Source organism: Hypanus sabinus, chromosome 4 (genome assembly GCF_030144855.1).
Source record: "Hypanus sabinus isolate sHypSab1 chromosome 4, sHypSab1.hap1, whole genome shotgun sequence".
Classification (NCBI taxonomy): domain Eukaryota; kingdom Metazoa; phylum Chordata; class Chondrichthyes; order Myliobatiformes; family Dasyatidae; genus Hypanus; species Hypanus sabinus.
In genome coordinates this window covers 88,144,350-88,166,389 of record NC_082709.1, presented here as the reverse complement: position 1 = coordinate 88,166,389, position 22,040 = coordinate 88,144,350, and the positions used below count along the sequence as shown (strand labels likewise).

General features: G+C 44.1%; 1 protein-coding gene across 2 annotated transcripts in view; it reads left to right on the top strand.

Moving 5' to 3' along the window:
• Positions 1–21,727, top strand: part of LOC132392979 (5'-AMP-activated protein kinase subunit gamma-1-like) — a 57,818-nt gene extending 36,091 nt beyond the window's left edge. The window contains exons 9-13 of one of the 2 annotated variants that reach the window (XM_059967623.1): positions 852–1,017; positions 2,846–2,883; positions 8,653–8,799; positions 12,772–12,865; positions 20,332–21,727. In XM_059967623.1, the coding sequence (XP_059823606.1) occupies positions 852–1,017; positions 2,846–2,883; positions 8,653–8,799; positions 12,772–12,865; positions 20,332–20,363 (477 nt within the window). In that variant the 3' untranslated portion in view covers positions 20,364–21,727. Of the gene's footprint in view, positions 1–851; positions 1,018–2,845; positions 2,884–8,652; positions 8,800–12,771; positions 12,866–16,284; positions 16,359–20,331 lie in introns of those variants that run through there. The other variant, XM_059967622.1, reaches the window with a different exon arrangement.
• Positions 21,728–22,040: the final 313 nt, after the last annotated feature.

Sequence of the window (22,040 nt, the reverse complement as noted above, 5' to 3'; positions counted from 1 at the left end):
AATAGAAAAGTTATGATAGTGGTAGATACAGCCCAGTCCATCACAGGCAAAGCCCTTCCCACCATTGAGCATATTTACATGGTGCGCTGACACAAGAAAGCATCGTCCATCATCAAGGACCCCATCTCTTTTTTCACCACCACCATTGGGTAGAAAGTTTAGAAGTCCCACAGTACCAGATTCAGAAATAGTTATTGAAGCCATTAAGCCCTTGAACCAGTGTGGATGACTTCAATCACCATTACTCTGAACTGATTCTACACCTACAGATTACTTTCAAGGACTCTTTACAGCTCATGTTCTCCTGTACCTATAAAGGGTACACTGAGTTTGTGATCTTCTGCTGCTGTAGTCTATCCACTTCAAGGTTCAATGTGTTGTGCGTTCAGATATGGTTGTCTATGCACCACTGTCGTAACACATGATTATTTGAGTTACTGTCACCTACCTGTCTGCTTGAGCCAGACTGGACCTTCTCCTTTACCTCCCTCATTAACAAGGCATTTTTGCCTACAAATCTACCACTCACTTGATATTTTTTTATTTTTTGCCTCATTCTTTGTAAACTCTAGAGACTGTTGTGTGTGAAAATCCCAGGTCACCAGTTTCTGAGATATTCAAACCACCCCAACAATTACATTTCTTCCCCATTCTGATGTTTGGTCTGAACAACAATTGAACCTCTTGAACATGTCTGCAATCTTTTATTCAATGAGTTGCTGCCACATGATTGGCTGATTAGATATTTACATTAATGAGCAGGTGTACAGGTATAGCTAGTAAAGTGGCCACTGAGTGTATATGTACTTTGACTTTGACCTTGATCTCTCCATGTCTGCAATTACTCCTAGGTCTCAAAGCTCCCCAAGCCAAGTTTTATGAAGAAGACTCTTAGAGAGCTTGGGATCGGAACATATGAGAATGTGGCCCTGGTGGAAGAGACGTCAACAGTGTATGAAGCTCTTGGCATCTTTGTGTCAAGGAGGGTGTCTGCTCTGCCTGTTGTCAATAAGCTGGGTGAGTGAGACCATGGGAAAGTGCCAGTGGGATACGGAGCACTCATGGTTAGTTGAGCTGGCAGTTGTCAGCTAGCAGAAGGTGGAGAGAACTGGGGACTGCAATACCTCAAGGTAAAATTAAACATCAAAGTAGAATATAATATCAAAGTATGTACAGCATATGTCACTGTATACAACCTTGAGATTCAATTTCTCACAGGCATTTACAGGAAAATAAATAAATACAATAGAATTTGGGAACAGCTATACATAAACAAAGACTGACAACCAACCAATGTACAAATAAATAAAGAACATGAGTTGTATAGCCCTTGAAAGTGAGTCTGTAGATTGTGGAATAAGTTCACAGTTGTGGTGAGTGAAGTTATCCATGTTAGTTCAGGAGGCTAATGGTTGAGGGGTGATAACTCGTCCTGAACCTGGTGGCATGGGATCTAAGGTTCCTGTACCTCCTTCCTGATGGTAGCAGCATGGCCCTGATGATAGTGATACTTGATGATGGATGCTGCCTTGTAAATGTGCACAATGGTGGGTAGAGTGCCAAACAAGGCTGTATCAACCACCTTCTGTATTCTTTTCAACCATTCAGGATACTTGCTACTGTCCATCTTGAAGTTTATCAAAGTTTTTGTTGTCATTCCAAATCTACATAAAACTCTAAGAAAGTAAAGACCTTGTTGTGCCTTCTTTGTGGCGGCATTTAACTGTTGGTCACAGCACGGGTCCTCTGATGTGATAGCGCCAAGGAATTTAAAGTTACTGACCCTCTCCAACTCTGATCCCAGAATAATGACTGGCTTGTGGACAATCCAGCTTCTTCTTCCTGTAGTCGATAGTCAGCTCTTTGGTTTTGATGACATTGAGTACAAGGTTGTTGTTGTGGCACCACTGAACTACATTTTTAATTTCCCTCCTATATGCTAATTCATCACCAGCTTTGATCTGGTCAACTGAGGTGTAGCCAGCAAACATGAACACAGTATTGGAGTTGTAGTTAGCCATACAATCATAAGTATAATGTGAATAGAGCAGGGGAGGTAAGCAGACAGCCGTAGTGTATCTGTGCTGATGGAGATTGGGGAAAAGATGATGCCAATCCATAATCCTGAACTAGCATGGATAACTGCATTTATCTAGACTCTGAACCGACTCTACAACCTATAGACTCACTCATAAGGACTCATGTTCGCAGTACCCATTTGTGTGTTTGTCTATTTGTTTATTTATTTGTCTATGCATAATTTGCCTTCCTTTGCACATTGAATGTTTGACAGCCTTTGTTTTTATAGGTTTTCATTGATTATATTGTATTTCTTTGTCCTACCATGAATACCTGCAAGAAAATGAATCTCAGGGTTTGTATATGGTGATATGTATGTAATTTGATAATAAATTTACTTTGAACTTTTGAACTTGTTATACTTTAGGGACATCCTGTGAGTTGGAAGTGCTGATTTAGGACACAGTCCTCCGAGTGGTGTTGTTGTCTCAACATCTGCGATCTTGTTCCAACTAATTTGGAACATAGAGCCAACATTTTGGGCCAAGTGCCTTCATCTGGACTCAAACAGAAGTCCCATCTCTTTATTTCCATTTGTAAATGCTGCCTAACCTGCTGAGTTTCTCCAATATTTTGTGTGGCTTATTCTGGATTTCCAGCATCTGCAGAATTTCTTGTGTTTATAACATAGATGTGTACTTGATGAGGTAGCATGGATATGGAGGGATGAAGGGCCTGTTTCTGTGCTGTCTGGCTGCAGGACTCTGACATGTCTGTTTTTCAGGTAAAGTGAACACCTGTTTATTTACTTTTTGTTTAATTACAGGTAAAGTGGTGAATCTGTACTCAAGGTTCGACGCTATAGTAAGTACAGTATCTTGCAGCTAAACCAGCAGAGCTGACACTCTGTGTGAAGAGTGTATGGAGAGGTTCAGTGTATTTGGCTGGCACCATTTCAGTGTACTGAATGGCAAGGTTCTGCATGCTATCCATACAGATCGTTTATTTACATCAGTGCACTGTGGTAGTACCACAGTAACAGGAGCTGGACAATTAAAACAAGGAGTGGACGATTTAAACAAGGAATAAATGATTGAACCAGGGACTGGACAATTAAAACAAGGAGTGGACGATTTAAACAAGGAATAAATGATTGAACCAGGGACTGGACAATTAAAACAAGGAGTGGACGATTTAAACAAGGAATAAATGATTGAACCAGGGACTGGACAATTAAAACAAGGAGTGGACGATTTAAACAAGGAATAAATGATTGAACCAGGGACTGGACAATTAAAACAAGGAGTGGACGATTTAAACAAGGAATAAATGATTGAACCAGGGACTGGACAATTAAAACAAGGAGTGGACGATTTAAACGGACTGGATGGTTGAAACGGGGGCCAGATGGTTGAAACAGAGAATGGATAATTAATACAGGGACAGCATAATTGAAACAGTTCTAGTCTCACCCAACCTCAGTGGAAAAATCCTACTTGCATCACCCTGTCTATACACCTTAGAATTTTGTATACTGCTATCAAATCTCCCCTCAATCTTGAGTGGCAGAACAGAGGGATCTGGGAATACTAATTCATAATTTCCTGTAAGTGGCATCACAGGTAGGGTTGTAATGAAAGCTTTCGGCACATTGGCCTTCATAGATCAACATACTGAGTCCAGGAGATGGGATGTTATGTTAAAATTGTATAAGATGTTGGTGAGGCCTAATTTGGAGTATTGTGTCCAGTTTTGGTTACCTACTTGGAGGAAAGATGTAACTAAGATTGAAAGAGTGCAGAGAAAGTTTATTAGGATGTTTCTGGGACTTTAGGATCTGAGTTAGAATAGGATAGGACTTTATTCCTTATAGTGTAGAAGACTGAGGGGATCTATGACAGCAGTATGCAAAATTATGAGGGGTATGGACAGGATAAGTGCAAGGAGGCTTTTTCCATTGAGGTTGAGTGAGACTACTCATGGGTTATGGGTTAAGGGTGAAAGGTGAAATATTTAAGGGAGCATGAGGAGGAAGTTCTTCACTCAGAGGGTGGTGGGACATGGAATGAGCTGTGGTGCAAGTGGCGGATGCGGGGTCAATTTCAACATTCAAGAGAAGTTTGGATAGGGACATGGCTGGGAGGAGTATGGAGGGCTATGGTCCGGATGCAGGTCAGTGGAACTAGATATATTAATGGTTCGGCACAGACTAGATGGGCTGAAGGATCTGTTTCTGTGCTATAGCGTTATATGACACTAGGATAATTAAAACAGTGACTGGACAGTTGAAACAGAGACCGGGTCAGTACAATATGCTTGGTTCTAGATGCAAAGCATCAATACTCCATGCCCTCTATCACACTCTGGCCTGGTGCCCTGGGGAACCTGAGGGGCAATATCGTCACTCAGAGTGTGGAACGAGCTGTCATTGAAACATTTAGACAGGTACAAGGGCTGCCCCGAGCGCATCCTCGGGTGTGTTGGTTGTTAATGCAAACAACACCTTTCCCTGTATGTTTCGATGTACATTTGATAAATAAGTGGATCTGAATCCAAATCCAGATCTGGATCTTGGTGGGAGGGATATGGAGGTTTAAGGTCCAGGCGCAGGTCAATGGGACTAGGCAGAATAACCAATAGGCACAAACTAGAAGAGTGAAAGGCCTGTTCTATGCTGTAATACTCTCTGACTCTTATCCATTGGCTGGAATTCAGACTTTGACTCAATGCTTTATTTATAGTTGCTATCAGAAATATTGCGATTCGTAACAGTAAGGTGATGAGGATCATTCAGAGACACCATATGACCGTAAGACAAAGGGGCAGAATTAGGCCATTCAGCCCATCAAGTCTGCTCCGCCATTGCATTATGGCTAAATTATTATCCCTTTCAACTCCATTTCCCTGCCTTCTCCCCATAACCTTGACCCCCTTACTAATCAAGAAACTATCAACAACAGGGCTTATGTGATAATGGGTCGAGGCAAGGTAGGTTACCTGTGTAGAATAAAGACAGAAAGAATGTGTGTGAGGCTGGTTTTCTGCGCTCGGTGTCAGATGTGGGAGGTCCTGGAGACTCCAAGCCTCTTGGAAGGCTGCATCTGTGCCAAGTGCGTCGAGCTGCAGCTCCTTAGGGACCACGTTAGTGAACTGGAAATGCAGCTCGATGACCTTCTTCTGATCAGGGAAAGTGAGTAGGTGACAGTCAGGAGACCAAAGGGCAAGAGTCAGATGCTAGAGAGTACCCCAGTGGCTGTTCCCCTTAACAATAAGTTCTCCTGCTTGAGTACTGTTGGGGTGATGGCCTACCTGGGGGAAGAAACAGTGGCACAGAGTCTGGCCCTATGGCTCAGAAGGGTTGGAAAAGGAAAAGGATGGCAGCAGTGATAGTGGATCCTATAGTTAGGGGGTCAGACAAGTGATTCTGTGGACTCAGGAAAGAAACATGGGTGGTATTTTGCCTCCCAGGTGCCAGGGTCTGAGAAAGCTTGGAGACACTGCGAGAGGGAGGATAGGCAGGTGATAGAGAAGGGACGCACTCAGACCAATGGTTTGAGATGAGTCTATTTTAATGCAAGGAGTATTATGAACAAAGCGGATGAGCTTAGAGCGTGGATCAGTACTTGGAGCTATGATGTGGTGGCCCTTACAGAGACTTGGATGGCTTAGGGATAGAAATGGTTACTTCCAGTGCCAGGCTTTAGATGTTTCAGAAAGGACAGGGAGGGAGGCAAAAGAGGTGGGGGTGTGGCATTGTTGATCAGAGATAGTGTCACGGCTGCAGAAAAGGAGGACGTCATGGAGGGATTGTCTACGGAGTCTCTGTGGGTAGAAGTTAGGAACAGGAAGGGGTCAATAACTCTACTGAGTGTTTTTTATAGACCATCCAATAGTAAAAGGGACATTGAGGAGCAGATAGGAAAACAGATTCTGGAGAGGTGTACTAATGACAGGGATGTTGTGGTGGGAGATTTTAATTTCCCAAATATCAATTGGCATCTCCCTAGAGAAAGGGGTTTAGATGGGGTGGAGTTTGTCAGGTGTGTTCAGGAAGGTGTCTTGACACAATATGTAGATAAGCCTACAAGAGGAGAGGCTGTACTTGATCTGGTATTGGGAAAATGAACCTGGTTAGGTGTCAGATCTCTCAGTGGGAGAGCATTTTGGAAATAGTGATCACAATTCGATCTGCTTTAACATAGCATTGGAGAGGGATAGGAACAGACAAGTTAGGAAAGCATTTAATTAGAGTAAGGGGAAATATGAGGCTATCAGGCAGGAACATGGAAGCATAAATTGGGAACAGATGTTCTCAGGCAAATGTATGGAAAAATGTGGCAAATGTTCAGGGGATATTTGCAAGGAGTTCTGCATAGGTACATTTCAATGAGACAGGGAAAGGATGGTAGGGTACAGGAACAGTGGTGTATAAAGGCTGTTGTAAATCTAGTCAAGAAAAAAAGAAGAACTTACAAAAGGTTCAAAAAACTAGGTAATGATAGAGATCTAGAAGGCTAGCAGGAAGGAGCTTAAGAATAAAATTAGGAGAGCCAGAAGGGGCCATGAGAAGGCTTTGGCAGACGGGATTAAGGAAAACCCCAAGGCATTCTACTAGTATGTGAAGATCAAGACAATAAAATGTGACAGAATAGGACCAATCAAGTGTGACAGTGGAAATGTGTGTTTGGAACCGGAGGAGACAGCAGAGGTACTTAATGAATACTTTGCTTCAGTATTCACCGCGGAAAAGGATCTTGGCAACTGTAGGGATGACTTACAATGGACTGAAAATCTTGAGCATGTAGATGTTAAGGAAAAGGATGTGCTGGGGCATCATTTTGGATAAGTCACTGGGACAAGACGAGATGTACCCCAGGCTACTGTGGGAGGCGAGGAAGGAGATTGCTGAACCTCTGGCGATGATCTTTGTATAATCAATGGGGATGGGAGAGGTTCCGGAGGATTGGAGGGTTGTGGATGTTGTTCTTTATTCAAGAAAGGGAGTAGAGATAGCCCAGGAAATTATAGACCAGTGAGTCTTACTTCAGTGGTTGGTAAGTTGATGGAGAAGATCCTGAGAGGCAGGATTTATGAACATTTGGAGAGGCATAATATGATTAGGAATAGTCAGTATGGCTTTGTCAAAGGCAGGTCGTGCCTTACGAGCCTGATTGTATTTTTTGAGGATGTGACTAAACACATTGAAGGAAGAGCAGTAGATGTAGTGCATATGGATTTCAGCAAGGCATTTGATAAGGTACCCCATGCAAGGCTTATTGAGAAAGTAAGGAGGCATGGGATCCAAGAGGACATTGCTTTGTGGATCCAGAACTGGCTTGCCCACAAAAGGCAAAGAGTAGTTGTAGAAGCATCATATTCTACATGGAGGTTGATGACCAGTGGTGTGCCTCAGGGATCTGTTCTGGAACCACTACTCTTCGTGATTTCTATAAATGACCTGGATGAGGAAGTGGAGGGATGGGTTAGTAAATTTGCTGAGGACAAAGGTTGGAGGTGTTGTGGATAGTGTGGAGGACTGTCAGAGATTACAGCGGGACATTGATAGGATGCAAAACTGGGCTGAGAAGTGGCCGATGGAGTTCAACCCAGATAAGGCTTGGCCCAGGTGCAGGTAAGTGGGACTAGGCAGTAAAATAGTTTGGCACAGCCAAGAAGGGCCAAAGGGCCTATTTCTGTGCTGTAATGTTCTATGGTTCTATGGTAAGCGTGAAGTGGTTCATTTTGGTCGGTCAAATATGATGGTAGTATACAGTATTAATGGTAAGACTCTTGGCAGTGTGGAGGATCAGAGGGATCTTGGGGGTCCAAGTCCATAGGATACTCAAAGCTACTACGCAGGTTGAGTCTGTGGTTAAGAAAGCATACGGTGCAGTGGCCTTCATCAGTTGTGGGATTGAGTTTAGGAGCTGAGAGGTAATGTTGCAGCTGTATAGGACCCTGGTCAGACCCCACTTGGAGTATTGTGCTCAGTTCTGGTCGCCTCACTACAGGAAGGATGTGGAAGCCATAGAAAGGGTGCAGAGGAGATTTACAAGGATGTTGCCGGGATTGGGGAGCATGCCTTATGAGAATAGTTGAGTGAACTCGGCCTTTTCTCCTTGGAGTGACGGAGGATGAGAGGTGACCTGATAGAGGTGTATAAGATGATGAGAGGCATTGATCATGTGGAGAGTCAGAGGCTTTTTCCCAGGGCTGAAATGGCTAACACGAGAGGGAACAGTTTTAAGATTCCTGGAAGTAGGTACCAAGGTAATGTCAGGGGTAAGTTTTTTTTATGCAGAGAGTGGTGAGTGCATGGAATGGGCTGCCGGCGACGATGGTGGAGGCGGATACGATAGGGTCTTTTAAGAAGCTCCTGGATAGGTACATGGAGCTTAGGAAAATAGAGGACTATGGGTAACCCTAGGTAATTCCTAAGGTAGGGACATGTTCGGCACAGCTTTGTGGGCCAAAAGGCCTGTATAGTGCTGTGGGTTTTCTATGTTTCTATATTTCTATCAATCTCTGCTTTAAATATATCTAATGACTTGGTGACAGAGGCAGACAGGCTAGATTGTGGCAATTAGTAAGTGCTTCCCAAATGTAAGAAATCACTCTTTTCTCCTTCTGTAGAATCTGGCTGCTCAGAAAGCTTACAACAACCTGGATGTCAGTGTGAAGGAGGTGCTGGAGCAGAGGTGGCATTGCTTCGAGAACGTTCTCAAGTGCTATGCACACGAGACCCTGGAAGTCATCATTGAACGCCTGGTCAAACATGAGGTATGAAGCAAACAAACCCAGTGACCGATGCCCTGCCTCTGATTCCAGCTGAATCGCAGACATCTGGGCTGCTAATGGATACAGCGGAGTGGAATCTTTCCCAGGAGCTCAGGGCGTTTATTTTTAGGATAACGATTGAGCTAAAAACAGCAGAGATGTTGTCCTTTGGCACCGTGAGATCAGTTTGTTGAAAGAACCTCTGATTAAATCTGCTCCTTGGCTCTCTACCCAGAACACTGAGCTTTTACAACATAGAACACTACAGCACAGTATAGGCCCTTTTGCCCAGAACCTTGTGCTGACCTTTAAACCTACTGTATCATCAGTCTAACCCGTCCCTCCTATATAGCCCTCCATTTTATTCGATCATCCATGTGCCTAACCAAGAATTTCTTAAATGTCTTTAAAGTATCTGCCTCTACCATCCACTTCCCATTCCCTCAAGAACACGTACATTCATGTGCTCCTTCCTCAATAGCAAGTCTGTTCACCTCCTCTTCCCTCAATAACACGCCTGTTCACATCTTCCTTCCTCAATAACAAGCCCGTTCACTACCTACTCCCTCAATAACACCTCTGTTCACCTCCTCCCCCTCAATAACACCTCTGTTCACCTCCTCCCCCTCAATAACATGCTGTTCACATCCTCCCCCTCAGTAACATGCTGTTCACATCCTCCTCCCTCAATAACACCTCTGTTCACATCCTCCCCCTCAATAACATGCTGTTCACATCCTCCTCCCTCAATAACACCTCTGTTCACCTCCTCCTCCCTCAATAACACCTCTGTTCACATCCTCCTCCCTCAATAACACCTCTGTTCACCTCCTCCCCCTCAATAACACCTCTGTTCACCTCCTCCCCCTCAATAACATGCTGTTCACATCCTCCCCCTCAGTAACATGCTGTTCACATCCTCCTCCCTCAATAACACCTCTGTTCACATCCTCCCCCTCAATAACATGCTGTTCACATCCTCCTCCCTCAATAACACCTCTGTTCACCTCCTCCTCCCTCAATAACACCTCTGTTCACATCCTCCTCCCTCAATAACATGCTGTTCACATCCTCCCCCTCAGTAACACCTCTGTTCACCTGCTCCTCCCTCAATAACATGCTGTTCACATCCTCCTCCCTCAATAACATGCTGTTCACATCCTCCCCCTCAGTAACACCTCTGTTCACATCCTCCTCCCTCAATAACATGCTGTTCACATCCTCCCCCTGAGTAACACCTCTGTTCACATCCTCCTCCCTCAATAACATGCTGTTCACCTCCTCCCCCTCAGTAACACCTCTGTTCACACCCTCCTCCCCCGATAACACCTCTGTTCACACCCTCCTCCCTCAATAACACCTCTGTTCACATCCTCCTCCCTCAATAACATGCTGTTCACATCCTCCCCCTCAGTAACACCTCTGTTCACCTGCTCCTCCCTCAATAACATGCTGTTCACCTCCTCCCCCTCAGTAACATGCTGTTCACATCCTCCCCCTCAATAACACCTCTGTTCACATCCTCCCCCTCAGTAACACCTCTGTTCACATCCTCCTCCCTCAATAACATGCTGTTCACCTCCTCCCCCTCAGTAACACCTCTGTTCACATCCTCCTCCCTCAATAACATGCTGTTCACATCCTCCCCCTCAGTAACACCTCTGTTCACATCCTCCTCCCTCAATAACATGCTGTTCACATCCTCCCCCTCAGTAACACCTCTGTTCACATCCTCCTCCCTCAATAACATGCTGTTCACCTCCTCCCCCTCAGTAACACCTCTGTTCACATCCTTCTCCCCCGATAACACCTCTGTTCGCCTCCTCCCCCTCAATAAGATGTCTGTTCACCTCCTCCCCCTCAGTAACACCTCTGTTCGCCTCCTCCCTCAATAAGGTGTCTGTTCACCTCCGCCTCCACTTCGAGGTTAACGAGAGGAATAATATCCTATATTCTACCTGGGTCATCTTCAGCCCTGCGAAATGAATACTGAACGTTTAAATGCATTCCATGCAGTCACCACTCTCTTTGTAAAAATCGTACCCCTGACATTCCCTCTGTACTTTCCTCTTTGAAGTGATGTCCCCTTGATTTTGATATTTCTGTCCAGGGAATAAAATCTCTGTCTATCCATTCGGTCAATACCTTTTGTCATCTTGTATGCCTCTATCAAGCCATCTCTGACCCACCTTCGCTCCAAGGAGAAACGCCGTAGTGCAGCCAACTGATCCTGAACAGACACGCTCGCCTACCCGGACAGCGTCCTGGTAAACCTCCTCCGCGCCTGCTCTGAGGCTTCCGCAGTCTTCCTATAATGAGCCCTGATCTCATGGTATGGCAGCCAATCACCACACATTTAGATCCCCTATAGGTAACGAGTTAATGGCAAGATAGTCTCTTTTTTCCCAACAACATGCTGAAGTACACTATGACCTGAAATGAACATTTCAGATTGATATAGACTTAGCTTTTGAAAAATCTCGCTGCTTTTGCTTCCTTTGATCTTTCACACCGATCCAGCCTGGATCTCCCAGTGGCAATTTAATTCCACTTCCCATTCCCTCCCTTACATCCTCCTCCACTTCAAAGTTAACTACAGGAACAACATCTCATATTCCACCTGTGCCATCTCCAACCTGGTGAAGTGAATGCGGAATTTTCAAACTTCCACTAGCCACTTCCCCTCCATCTCTTTTTCCTTCTCCGTTTCCTCGCTCTTCCTTATGCACTAGTCCACATCACGATCGTTCTTTCCCCTCCCACAGGTCCCCCTGCCTTCCTTTCCAGTCCTGGTGAAAGGTCTCATCCTGAAACCTTGACCATTTATTTCCCTCCATAGATGCTGCCTCCTCTTAGAGGACCATGATCTTGTCACAGGCTTTGGAGAATTGCGTGTCTCATTGACCCGGAGAGCTGTGTTGTCTGGAGTCAGGGCCTTGTGCTTTGGCTCTTGGTGGGGTCACCCATGTCAAAGGGTAGAGGCCAGACTGAGTGGTCCACCAGTCCTCCAGGTTCAGGGGTTTAACACAGGGCTAACACTCTGACTAGTCAACAAGCAATTGTTATGGAAACAGCAATGACGAATCCTTCTGTAGACACAGAGATGGAGGACCTTCATTGCTGCCTTAAATGTGTAATGGGCAGTAAGTATAGATGCTGCCTGACCTGTTGAGTTCCTCCTGCACACTGCGTGTTTTCTCTTTTCCCCCTTGGCATTTTTATCATGTTTTTGTGGTTTACAGTCTCTATCCTATTCGTTATCTACCACTCTCATAAAAAATAAACAAGAGATTCTGCAGATGCTGGAAATCCAGAGCAACACACACAAAATGTGGGAGGAACTCAGCGTTTGTGCTGGAAGGGAATACGGAAGGGAAGAGTTGACATTTCAAGCTGAGAACTTTTATCAGGACTGGAAAGGAAGGGGAAAGATGCCAGCATAAGGAGATGGGGGGAGGTGAAGGTGAAGGAGTACAACTGACAGGTGATGGGGGGAAGTGGGTGGATGGGGGAAAAACTGTAAAAAACTTACCTCCGACATACCCCCTACACTGTCCTCCAATCACTTTAAAATTATGCCCTTCATATCAGCAATTTCCACTTTGGGTCTCTCGCTGTGCATTTGATCCATGCCTCTTATCACCTTGTACACATCAAATCATCCCTCATCTTCCTTCGGTGCAAAGAGAAAAGCCCTGGCTCACTCAGCCTAAGCTCATAAAACATTCTTTCCAATCCAGACAGCATCCTGGAAAATCTTCTCTACACTCACTCTATAGTTCCTCATCCTTCCTAATCTTAACTTTTCCTTTTACTCCTTGTAACAGAGGCTCCTCATCCTTGGAATCATTTCTGTTGCCTCCGTCACTGGGTGAGAAATTGGAGTCAGGGCCACAACCAGTTTTTAAAGAGGTCTCAGAGGCTTTGTACAGATGAACCTTCTCTTGGTCTTCCCTCCTTATGTCTTTTCCTCAGGTCCATCGGTTGGTATTAGTGGATGAGGAGGACGTGGTGCACGGGATTGTCTCACTGTCCGACATGCTCCAAGCATTGGTCCTCTCTCCAGCAGGTATAAACGCTCTTTCCTCCTGAACACTCAGAGTCTCCTCTCTTCCATATCATTCTAAAGTGATCAGGTAGGTAGTGGGCTGCCTGTCAGGCAGGCTTGATCTAGACTGCACTAGAGTGAAAGGAAGGACTCAGCTCTGATCTTCAGCAGGCCCAACATACAATGTAGTCCGTATCCATACCCGCCTCCTGGCTACAGGATGCACAGGCTTGTAAAATGTAAGGATTCGCACTACATTTTATTTTGACCTGATGGCCGATTGCATAGATTATGAGGTTGTTTTCACTTGTCCTTTGCTTTGGGCATGTTGCTTGGGGGTAGATCTACACATCTTGGCTTGAAGCCCTGTTAGCCAATGGTGGTGGAGTGAGGGGTGGTGTTTGATTGGAAGGTGCTCATAGAGGGTTAAAAAACTTGGAGGCAGGGCCTTCAGCCCATCAGGTCTGTGCTGATCACCAACCATCCATTTACACTAATCTTACAATAATCCCATTTCATTCTCCTTGCATACCCACTAACTCCTACCCCCCAGATTCTGCTGCTCATTTACAAACTGGGGACAATTTCCAGTCACCAATAAACCTTCCATCTTTGGGTTGTGGGCAGAAAGGGGTGTACCTGCAAATAGGCAGATAGATACTTTATTGATCCCAAAGGAAGTTACAAAGTCACAGTAGATTACAAGTGCACAGATATACAAATATTACAAGAGAAGTAGAAAGAATAAAAAATAAGTGACCTCAACCAGTCTAACAGGAGAGGTTCATCACTTCCCCAGCAATAGGTTGACTCATTCTCGAGCCTAATGGCCGAGGGTAAGAATGACCTCATACGGCGCACTTTGGAGCAGCGCAGTTGTCTCAGTCTATCACTAGAAGTGCTCCTCTGTTCAGTCAAGGTGGCATGCGGAGGGTGAGAAATATTGTCCAGAATTGCCAGGATTTTCCATAGGGTCCATTGTTCTACCACAGCCTCCAGTGCGTCCAGTTTGACTCCTAGAACAGAGCCAGCCTTTCTCATCAGTTTATTGATCCTGTTAGTATCACCCATGTTGATGCCATTGCCCCAGCACACCACCACATAGAAGATTGTACTGACAACACAGACTGGTATAACATGTGAAGGAGAGGCCTGCACATTCCAAAGGACCTCAGTCTCCTCAGGAAGTAGAGGTGACTCTGGCTCTTCTTGAACACAGCCTCTGTGTTGGTGTTCCACTCAAGTATGTCATCCAGGTGCACCCCCAGGTATTTGTAGGTCCTCACTACATCCACATCCTCACCATCAATAGTAACAGGGAGCAGTGCAGGCTTAGTCTTCCTAAAGTCCATCACCATCTCCTTTGTCTTACTGATGCTGAGCTGCAGATGATTCAGCTTGCACTATTAGACAAAATCCTCCACTAAGGCCCTGTATTCATCCTCCCGTCCTCCCTTTATACGCCCAACTATTGCTGAGTCAGCAGAGAATTTCTGCAGATGACATGACCTTTATAAGCTTCATGCTTAGTAACAAACACAAAATGCTGGAGGAGCTCAGCAAGTCAGGCAGCATTCATCAAGAGGAATAAACAGGGCTGAAGCTCCTCATAAGGACTGTTTATTCCTCGCCATGGATTCTGCCCAACCTGCTGAGTTCCTCCAGCATTTTTGTATGTTACTTTGGATTTCCAGCATTTCCAGAATCTCTTGTGTTTAAATTCCATGCTTGACCTGATATGCTCCAACATCCTATTTCTGCCAACTTTTGTTTTAATATGTTGTTCATCCACTTTTAGGGATCAAGGTGCTAAAATGGCAAGGTAATTGGAATTGTAAATGCAATGACAATAAATTGATTTATTATTGTCACATGTACTGAGGTTGACTTGCATACTGTTCATACAGATAAAGTGCTTTGAGGTAGAACAAGATAAAAAGATAACGGAATGTGGAGTAGTAACACAGCTACTGAGAAAGTACAGTACGACCTGGCAATAAGATGCAAACCATCTTTTCACACTAGGGGGCCCATTCAATGGAGTAAAACTGTTCTTGAGCCTACGTTCCAGGCTTTTGAACCTTCTGCCCATGCGGAGAGGGGAGAAGAGAGAATGTTCTAGGTGGGTTGTGACTTTGATTATGTTGGCTGTTTTACCGAGTCAGCACGAAGTGTTCTTCAAACATAAAATAGTACAGCACAGTACAGGTCCATGATGTTGTGCCGAGCTTTTAACCCACTCTAAGGTTAATCTAACCCTCCATTTTGCCCACATGGCCCTCCATTTTTCCACACAACTGTAGACAGTCCGTGGAGAGGACTACATTGCAACTAGTGCATAGTGGTAATTCGACCTGGGATCCAACAACGGAGCAATGTCAAGCCATAGACGCTGGCTTCTGCTTGTCTTCATTGTAATCTCCATGCATGGCAGCTGACTTGATTGGTAGCCCCTAACTGTGAGCATGCTCCCAGCATTTTGTTTATGTCAGTGCATGATCCTAACTGTTGTAAAGGCATAAATAATCTACTTAATGGTTTGGCATGAATTGGACGAACTTACTGGGGCATGCAAATTGTCAAACTAATGTATTTGGGTTTAACAGAAACTGAAGGAGCAGAGGGATTGGCTCTGCATTGAATGTCTCATGGACAATGTTCATGAAGTAGAGGCTGATCATAGGTATCATCAACATAGTTAGAGTCACACAGCGCAGAAACAGGCTTTTCTGCCCTTACGGTCTGTGCTAGCCATTGAGTAGCCATTTGCACTAATTTTCAAGATTCAAGACTGTTTATTGTCATTCTTCAATCTGCAAGAGTAAAGGAGAAGGAAATGATTGTTACTCCAGATCTGATGCAGCATAAAAACACAATAAACACAAAGAACACAAGTAAAAAACCAAAAAGGACAATAAATATAAGTATAAAATAATTCCTATAAAACAGAATGTACAAGTAACTGTTATATACAAGGAATGATTGTATAGACATGAAGTAACATTGCATGATGATATAACGGAGGTAGGGGTGGTGTAGTGGGTTCATGGGTGGAGGTGTTGATCAGCCTGAGGACTTGGGGGAAGTCATTGTTTTTGACTCTAGTGGTCCTGGCGTAGACTCTTCCCTCAAAAGATTGGGGCAGTCTATAAGCAGAGTTGGTAACATCCTTCATGATATCGCTGGCTTTTTTCCAGCACTTTTCTGTATGCACTAATCACATATTATTTTACATTCTCCCCACATTCCCATCAGCTTTCCCAGAATTCACCACTTATCTACAGACTAGTGGTCAGTTATCCCACAAAATTGTGGGCTTTTGATGTGACCTCTATGAGGATAAAACCTGGCAGAAAACTATTATTCAAAGTTCAAAGTCAATTTATTGTCAAAGAATGTACATGTCACCATATTCTACCCTGAGATTCATTCTCTTGCAGGCATTCACAGAAAAATAAAGAAATACAATAGAATCAATGAAAACCGGGACTGACAAACAACCGATGGGTAAAAGAAGACAAAGTGTGTGAATAAAAATTAAAACAATAAACAAACAAATAAATGAACAGATAGATAGATGGATAGATAGATCGATAAATAAACTAAATGAGAACATGAATTCTCAAATCCTTGAAAGTGAGTCCATACACATTGGGGAATAAAATCCAAACCTATTCAACCTTTCCCTATAACTCAGGTCCTCACGTCTGGCAAAATCCTTGTAAATTTCTCTGTACTCTTTCAATCTTATTTACACCTTTCCTTTAGGTAGGTGACCAAAAATGCACACAGTTCTCCAAGTTGGTCCTCACTAACATCTTATACAACTTTAACATAACATCCCCACTCCTGTACTCAATATTTTCATTTATGAAGGCCAACGTGACTAAAACCTTCTTTACGACACTATCTACCCATGATGCCCCTTTCAATGAATTATGGATCTGTATTCCCAGACCCACTGTTCTACCGCACTCCTCCGTGTCAGTCCTACCCTGGTTTGTCCTCCCAGAGTGCAACACCTCGTATTTGTCTACATTTTTTCAACCTATTTTTTTCCAGCTGTTCCAGAACACACTGCATGCTTTGATAGCCTTCCTTGAAGTCCACTACACCCTCATTCATGGTGTCATCAGCAAATTTGCTGATCCAGTTTATCACATTATCATTCACATCATTGATACAGCTGACAAACAACAACGGACCCAGCACCAGACACAGTCTTCCGGAGAGACAGGCAACCTACTACCACTTCCCACAAAACCAATGTCTAAACCAATTTACTACCTCATCCAGAATGCCATGCAAATGAATCTCCTTGACCAACCTCCTATACAGGATCTTTTCAAAGGCCTTGCTAAAGTCCACGTAGACACCATCCGTTGCTTTGCCTACATCAACTTTCCCAATAACTTCCTAGAAAAATTTTATAAGATTGAAACATAGAAAACTTACAGCACAATACTGGCTCTTCGGCCTACAAAGTAGTGTTGAACATGTCCTTACCTTAGAAATTACCTAGGCTTACCCATAGCCCTCTATTTTTCTGAGCTCCATGTACTGTTACGAACCCCATAACTGGGTCACTTACCAGCAAAGATAGAGAGGCCCATTGAAGTCTGATGGTACTATTTTTAAAAGTCTTTATTTATAAAGGGGGACAAAAATAAGATTAATACAGACATTCAGATAAAATACGTCATCAATACTCAATCGAAAAACGATAGTATAATAATAATAATCATCAATTAAGTAATAGCTCTATCATTTGTCTAGGGGATATTGTATTGTCCGATGGAAAGATAAAAGTCACTGTCCTTTCAAGCTGCAGCTTTTGGGTTTAAGAGAGACGGTTTTAAACTTGCCCGGGTCTTTTATGAGGCCCATCCATTGCGTCGGGGGAGTTGGTTCCCCATTGTTAGTTCCAAGTCGTTTTCCGTGGTACCAGCCACCAGCCCCCAGGCAAGGGAGCCGAAAGCACGTGGCTTCCTTCAAATGGCTTCCCGCTATTACGGGATTGCTAGCGTTTCTTCTGGTGCGTCTGAAAGGGGTTGTTCCCCCAGACCCTCTTTTATACTTCCTCACGGGGTCTCAGATGTCAATCAGGTTGGGATGATGCAATCCCTCACTCAACCAGCCCACTTTGCCCGAGGGCTTGCACGTAGCATCGTCCCCAATCCACAAACGTGGTCTCCAGGAGACAATGGCCAGGTCTCTCTCTCTCATTTCCTGGGTCCTCTGACACAACCCGATAATGCTCTTGCGATTCTCACAAAGGAGGGGGCTACCCCACACCCTTCGGCCCCTCAGAGCTGTGGTGCATTCATAACAGTACCTATCCAGGAGTCTCTTAAAAGACCCTATTGTATCTGCTTCCACCACCATCACCTGCAGCCTATTCCATGCATGCACCACTCCCTGCATAAAAAACTTACCCCTGACATCTCCTCTGTACCTACTTCCAAGCTCCTTAAAGCTGTGCCTTCTCATGCTAGCCATTTCAGCCCTCGGAAAAAAGCCTCTGACTCTCCACATGATCAATGCCTCTCATCATCTTATACACCTCTATCAGGTCACCCCTCATCCTCCGTCACTCCAAGTAGAAAAGGCCGAGTTCACTCAACCTATTCTCATAAGGCATGCTCCCTAATCCAGGCAACATTCTTGTAAATCCCTCTGCAGCCTTTCTATGGTTTCCACATCCTTCTTGTAGTGAGACGACCAGAACTGAGCACAGTACTCCTAGTGGGGTCTGACCAGGGTCCTATATAGCTGCAACATTACCTCTCGGCTCCTAAACTCAGTTCCACGATTGACGAAGGCCAATGCACCGTATGCCTTCTTAACCACGCAGTCAACTGTGCATCAGCTTTCAGTGTCCTATGGACTTGGATCCCAAGGTCCCTCTGATCTCCACACTGCCAAGAGTCTTGGCATTAATACTATATTCTACCATCATATTTGACCGACCAAAATGAACCACCTCACACTTACCTAAGTTGAACTCCATCTGTCACTTCCCAGCCCAGTTTTGCATCCTATCAATGTCCCACTGTAACCTCTGATAGCCCTCCACACTATCTACAACACCCCCAACCATTGTGTCATCAGCAACCCATCCCTCCACTTCCTCATCCAGGTCATTTATAAAAATCACTAAGAGTAAGGGTCCCAGAACAGATCCCTGAGGCACTCCACTGGTCACTGACCTCCGCACAGAATATGGCCCTTCTACAACCACTCTTTGCCTTCTGTGGGCAAGCTGGTTCTCGATCCACAAAGCAATGTCCCTCTTGGATCCCATGCCTCCTTACTTTCTCAATAAGCCTTGCATGGAGTACCTTATCAAATGCCTTGCTGAAATCCATATACACTACATCTACTGCTCTACCTTCATCAATGTGTTTAGTCACATCCTCAAAAAATTCCATCAGGCTTGTAAGGCATGACCTGCCTTTGACAAAGCCATGCTGACCATTCCTAATCATATTATGCCTCTCCAAATGTTCATAAATCCTGCCTCTCAGGATCTTCTCCATCAACATACCAATCACTGAAGTAAGACACACTGGTCTATAATTTACTGGGCAATCTCTACTCCCTTTCTTAAATAAGGGAACAACATCCACAACCCTCCAATCCTTTGGAACCTCTCCCATCCCCACTGATGATGCAAAGATTATTGCCAGAGGTTCAGCAATTTCCTTCCTGGTTAGACATGACCTACCACACACAAAGAGATGTTGACTATCCCAAATCAGTCCTTGTCTATCCAAATACTTATATATCTGGTCCCTTGGAATACCTCCAGAAACTTTCCCACAACTGAAGTCAGACTCATTGGCCTAAATTTTCCTGGATTATGTTTAGAACCTTTCTTAAACAATGGAACAACATTAGCTATCCTCCAATCCTAATGAGGCTAAGGATGATTACAATATCTATGCTAGGACCCCTGCAATTTCTGCACTAACTTAAAAACAGGGCCTGAGGGAAGACATTATCAGCCCCCTGATGATGTGAAATTTTGCAGCAGCAGTACAGTGCAAATCCATACTCTAAATTATTAAAAATAAGTAAATGGTTCAAATAAAAGGAACGGTAAGATAGATTCCATAAATCTGATGGAAGGGAAGAAGCTGTTCCTGCTCACAGTCACAAGTAAAACATGCAGACTCCACGCAGGCAACTCTGGATGTGAGGATTGATCCTGGTTCTCAGGAGACATGAGGCAAACAAAGGCTCTTTCTGTGGCACCGCATTGCCCTTCCCACGGATAGACTCACAATCCGGATCGGCTGACAAACCACAGTGACAGGAGAACATTTCAGCTGGGGAGTGGGGGGAGGTGACCTTTGAGCTCAAAGTAAGCAGTGAGCCATTGAATAGTTCAGGATGGACTAGATGGGCCGAAGCTGCTGCTTTTGTGCTCTATGACTCCCTCAGATGTATAACTTAATTAATTTCTCTTCCATTTATTTCTATAGATCCCAAGGGCCAGTTCCTGCATTCTACCTGAGATCAATACACTTTTCAGGAGCACGCAGATCACGTGTTGATGGGATGTAAATGGATATTGGAAAAGGAACACTCCTAGCAGGAACAACTTCCTGACAAATGCCAACCTTTCTGTGATCTTCATGGGAAAGGGTTTCCGACAGTGACAGTCTTGGGATTTAATGCCCTCTTTTAAGCTTGCTCTTTAAGGCTATATTCCTGTCTATACTACTTCTGCAGCACTTTTGGGTTAAAGATGGAGATAACAGGAGAAGGAAGTTAAGTTGATGCACTATAGGAATGAGGTTCACCACAAACAAAATGCAATTATGATTGTCATTTAATTCTTGTTTTGCACTTTATTTGAAGCACAGATTTAGATAGGAGTTGTATGCTGATTTTACAGGTTGCTTCACAGTGTGGTGTGGTGTGCGGTGAAACTAATTAGCTCAACCCCATGGGTAACAATCAGACATGTGCTGTTAAATTGATAGTTTGAAATTTTGGAAGATTAGCGGTAAACATAAAAACACCTATTTCTACCAGTGTGTATCGAAGGCCTGTGAAATCCCTGTCCTGAGTCATGGCTGTCTCTCTATGCAGGAAGCTCTCAGACATAGATTAATGAAAGAAAGATTGCCTTTATTTGTCACATAGACATCAAAATATCAAAATATGCAGTGAAATGCATCATTTGTGACAATGACCAACACAGACTGAAAATGTGCTGGGTACAGACTACAGGTCTCGCCATGCTTCCAATCCCAACATAGCAAGTCCAAACCCATATGTCTTTGGACTGTGGAAGGAAACGGGTAAACCCATACAGTGGGTAAACCTGGTAAGCCTGGGGTAAACCCATACAGTGGGTAAACCTGGTAAGCCTGGGGTAAACCCATACAGTGGGTAAACCTGGTAAGCCTGGGGTAAACCCATACAGTGAAGACAAGAAGGTACCAACCCCTTACAGACAACGACAGGAACTGAACTCTGATTGGTGATTGTTATTGCTGTAAAACATTGTGCTAAATGCTATGCTACCATACTGTCCTGCCAATAGGGGATTGATTACCTATTTCAGAATGAGGGGATCTTGGAGGTGCTGGTGTTCTCTAGCCACAATTATTACCGTCCTTTTGGGTGGAAGGAGTTAAAGATCTGAGAGGTATAAATGGTTGGTGGTGTCAGAAACCCCTAGTACCTAAACCAGACCTCAAAGCATTATAAGCTTTCGCAGAATAATGTTCAAAGTAAATTTATTATCAAGGTACAAATATGTCACCATATGCTACCTTGAAATTCATTTTCTTTCAGGCATTCACAGGCAAATAAAGCATACAATGACATTTATGGAGAAGTATAAATAGCAAGGACTAAAAGCAACCAATGTGCAAAATAAGACAAATTGTGCAAAAAAAAGTGAAAAATAAATAAATAATACTGAGAACATGAGTTGTGGAGTCCTTGAAAGTGAGTCCATAGATTGTTGAATCAGTTCAGTGTTGAGGTGAGTTCAGCTCTCCACACTGTTTCAGGAGCCTGAAGGGTAATAACTGTTCATGAACCTGGTGGTGTGGAACCTAAGGCTTCTGTACCTCCTTCTTGAGAGATGAGAGCATGGTCTGGCTGGTGGGGTCCTTGAGGATAGATTCTGCTTTCTTGTGGTAGCACTCCTTGTAAATGTGCTCAATGTGAACAA